Below are 3,917 nucleotides of genomic sequence, written 5' to 3'. Positions count from 1 at the left end.
TATGTATAAGTGATGTATCATAGTATGTATTTTGGATATTTTGTATTTGTCGTTCACTTGTATAATTTTAGATACTTTTGATTGTGAGAACTTGATACTTAGATTTTATTATAGTTTGGAGATTTTCTATTTGTCGTTCAGTTAAGTTTATATATTTGTTGTATGTTGTATTTTGGAGATTGTGGATTGATTTACATTGTGATATTGTTGTTGTATGTTGTTAATATATTGTGTGGATTGTGTTTGTGATACCACCGCTTGTGATGGTTTGTATTTGTATTAAATTTGTATATGGGAAACTAGCAAAACAGGGACTGGATTTCAAATTTTTTCTAGATTTTTACCGACGGAATTATAATTTCCGTCGGTAAATTATCGAAAGTACAGGGTTTTCTTCGATATATTTCCGACGGAATCAATGTTTCCGTCAGTAAACACCGACGGAATCACTGTTTCCATCGGCATAATACCGATGGAATCACTGTTTCCATCGGTAAACACCGACGGAATCACTGTTTCCGTCGGAAGTTTCCGTTCATCGCCGTTTGGTTTTTTACCGACGGGTAAGAATCTCAGTCGGTAATTTACCGACGAAATTATATATTCAGTCGGTACTTACCGACGGATATATTTTTCCGTCGGTAAAGTAATTGCCGACCAAAATACTTCCGATATCAGAAATTCCGTCGGTATTCCGTCGGTAATCTCATATACCGACGGAATATTCAGTCGATAATAATAGTATTTTTTGTAGTGATAATTGACCCTTTTCAACTAATAAATCTATTAAATTTGTATTTATATTTTTCCATTGTGCTGGATCATATATATTTTGAATAATAGTTTCATCAATATTATTAAAAAAATTATTTTCATGATTTATTAAGTCGTCTTTTTCTTCTTCTAAATTATAATTATTTTCTTCATTAATATTAATATTAATATTAATATTAATATTAATATTTGATGAATTTGTTGTGTGATCATTAGAAAGTTCTTGATAGATTTCTTTTTGTCCTAAAGTATTATCTTCCGGTAAAAATTCAATTAGTTTTTCATTTAAATTTTCAATTATATTATTTTCTGAGTTTTGATTTTGATTATTAATAATAAATCTATCGAGTGCGCCTTTTTGAGATTGAATAAATTCTTCTATTTTTCTTTTTTTTCATACGTTTCATATATCCAGAATCATATTTTTTTCATAGACATATTTATATTAAAATAATATTAGAAAAGAAAATATAAATCTCTATTATTTTATCAAAATAAAATTACTTAGAATTAAATGAACAATAAAATCTTATTTACGCCGTGTAGTTTTAATACCTGCACAAATATAATAAAAAATATAAAATATTAAATTTGATTTGAATTGGTTAATTTAAGCGGTTTATATTTTATAATAAATTATACTTAACAAATATATAATAAATGAGATAAGTGCATAAATAGTAATTTGTTTGCGAGAGAAGAAAAATTTTCATACAACTACTAATAATCTATTTTTCCAACCATATTTCATATTTGGATCTATTTCATCAAGACATCAATAATTTATTATTCATACAGAACAATAAAAAACATTTCAAGAATGAAGAAAAAATTAAAAAAATATTACCTGACGATTAAGGAATACGAAGGGTGTTTTGTTGTCGAGATGATAAAAGATAGAAAATACAGATTACAGAGGATGAAATTTAAAGGATGAAAATATGAGCAGGATGAGACTTGAGAGTACGAGTTTTAAAAACGTTCTGTAGTGGACCAGTGGTTTTATATAGATTATAGAATTATATGAGAAAGCCAAAGTTAGGTGGCTGCAGGCTGAAAAGTTTAGATAATTAATTGAAGTTTGAAATTTGAATAGGTGGCTGCAGGTTGTACAGTGCAGACTGCATGGAAATAGAAGCGGCTTTGCAATGTTCACAGCAAAAAATAGATGCAGCGGCGGTACATTAAATATTACTGTGCACGCCTGCACAGAAATCGAAGCGCCGAAGCAGTTTGAAATGGAACGCCCACTTTTAATTAAAATTAAATTATAATTATTAAATATATTTTTAAAAAATCTAATATTAATGGGCCCCAATTAAACTGAGGTCCTAGGCATAGGCTTTATTGGCCTATGCCTTCGACTTCACTTGTGTCATTTTTCTAACATCTGGCAAGAATTAGGAGAGGAAAATAGAGGGAGTAATATGGTGGACGTGAAAAAGACAGTAAATAATGTTCCTTCGCTTGAGAAGATAATTTTGTCAAACATAACGATAACGACATTTTAAAGGAATTTAACATACATGATGATCTTAACTCATATAATTCCAACTCCTCTACATAATGATGTTCTCTTCCACTGCAAAACTTTGGCCGGCCAACATTTTGGGTTTAATGTATCTGGAACACTCAAGAAAAATGGATCAGAAATTGTTTGTACTAGTGTATAAATCAGCAATAGATGTAAAGATACAGAAAATTGACAATTCAGTGGATCCTTCGATGTATGATAACAGCTAACCTATCGGCAGGCCGCCTCCTTAATGGCTGAGCCAGGAAGAGCGGGCTATACTAGCCAACCTTTGTGGTGATCAGAGCTGGTCTAGATGTTGTCACGTACCAAATTAAGAATCAAAATCGAGAGAGGAATAGATGGATCTAGGCCATTGCTCTCCAAGGAATTCACACTGATGCTCTTCCCTAATAGTAGCCGGTCTAAAGTGCTCAGAACAATGCATCACTACAGACTGACTCCATTTATTAAATTTTGGCTACGTTTAACCTTAAAGAACAGGAAGACTGAAAGTAGAATTTAGTATTCTGTTGTATAAACTAAAATATATTGCTCCGTCAAACTATTTTTCTGTAAAAGCGTCAAAGGAACACTAAAATATGCAACTTGAATGTTCGATTGTGCAAGTCAGACGAACTGGACAAAATATTTCACATTCCTAAGAACCGAACCAAATGTATAAATAATTGCTCCGTATGAATTCCATCCTTGTATTCCATTCCTTCAAGAACTAAGGAAACAACTTAACCCAAAACTATAAAATTTAATCTATCATTCAACTATGTCAATTACAAATCCCCAGTGATATCGTTTAGATGGTAAAAACGAGCGGTTTCCAAAGACAGAAAAAAGGAAAAAGTAAAATAAAACATTCACCCATTTTCCGTCTTACCAGTCAATGTTTCAAATAAATGAGGAAAAGGGAGAAATTTTACCCGTTGTAGAATTCAGTGGCAGATCTGGAACCGTTGTAGAAGACGAACCAGAGCAACACAAGGATCAATATGTCTAATCCCCTTAAGGTTGCACAAAGCTAATGAATCAAAGAGCTTCTTTTTGAGCAATCATCCGAACAAACCAAAAATGTAATCGAAAAAAATAAGAGAAGGATACTGAAGAGGTATCGCTCCCACCAATCGAGCATGTAGAGTCCTATGGTGACGTTGTAGAGATGGATCTTCCGTGCGATCCAGTTCATTGTGATGCTAGCTGTCTCGGATCTGGAGTTAGTCGGAGGAGGAAGAGGCGACGGAGACGCTGACCGCGATGAGGAGACAGAGCGAAGAAAGAGGAAGGCGAAGGACGAGGTGAATCCAAAGCGGTGCCGATCTCTCTCTCTCGTTAGGGTTAACTAAGTTTGCCTTTTCAGTTTGGAATTATTTCATTTGATTCCCCCTGTTTAATATTATCAACCTACCCTTAAAGGTTTAAATGTCAGTTACCAAAATGTCTTTGCCCCCTAAATTTTTTAGATTTCAAAAAGCGCCCACATTCCTTCGCCTCATTCGTAATTAGCAAGAAACATCGGACGCCAATTAGTCCACGTCAGAATCGCCATTTGCATGCCTTTTGACTAATTATACGTAATATTTACGGCAACGAAGATCCTAACCCACGTTGACATAGG

General features: G+C 33.2%; 1 protein-coding gene across 1 annotated transcript; it reads right to left on the bottom strand.

Annotated features, from left to right (window-relative positions):
* Nucleotides 1–2,211: 2,211 nt before the first annotated feature.
* On the bottom strand, nt 2,212–3,685 carry LOC121994573. The gene is made up of 3 exons (XM_042548563.1): nt 3,404–3,685; nt 3,226–3,298; nt 2,212–2,397 (listed from the first exon to the last, which is right to left on the bottom strand). Exons 1-3 carry the CDS (start codon nt 3,486–3,488, stop codon nt 2,334–2,336), a joined length of 222 nt encoding a protein of 73 aa, XP_042404497.1. The 5' UTR covers nt 3,489–3,685; the 3' UTR covers nt 2,212–2,333.
* Between the last annotated feature and the right edge of the window lie 232 nt (nt 3,686–3,917).

Source organism: Zingiber officinale, chromosome 6A (genome assembly GCF_018446385.1).
Source record: "Zingiber officinale cultivar Zhangliang chromosome 6A, Zo_v1.1, whole genome shotgun sequence".
In the NCBI taxonomy this organism is placed as follows: domain Eukaryota; kingdom Viridiplantae; phylum Streptophyta; class Magnoliopsida; order Zingiberales; family Zingiberaceae; genus Zingiber; species Zingiber officinale.
Note: the sequence above shows the minus strand (reverse complement) of the source record. Positions and strands in the feature narration are given on the sequence as shown.

Coding starts and splice junctions, on each gene's coding strand:
- LOC121994573 (XM_042548563.1), bottom strand. CDS start 3,488: ATGAACTGGATCGCACGGAAGATCCATCTCTACAACGTCACCATAGGA. Junction 3,299..3,403: donor GTGGGAGCGATACCTCTTCA/GTATCCTTCTCT, acceptor TAAGGGGATTAG/ACATATTGATCCTTGTGTTG. Junction 2,398..3,225: donor GCCACTGAATTCTACAACGG/GTAAAATTTCTC, acceptor TGAGTGTTCCAG/ATACATTAAACCCAAAATGT.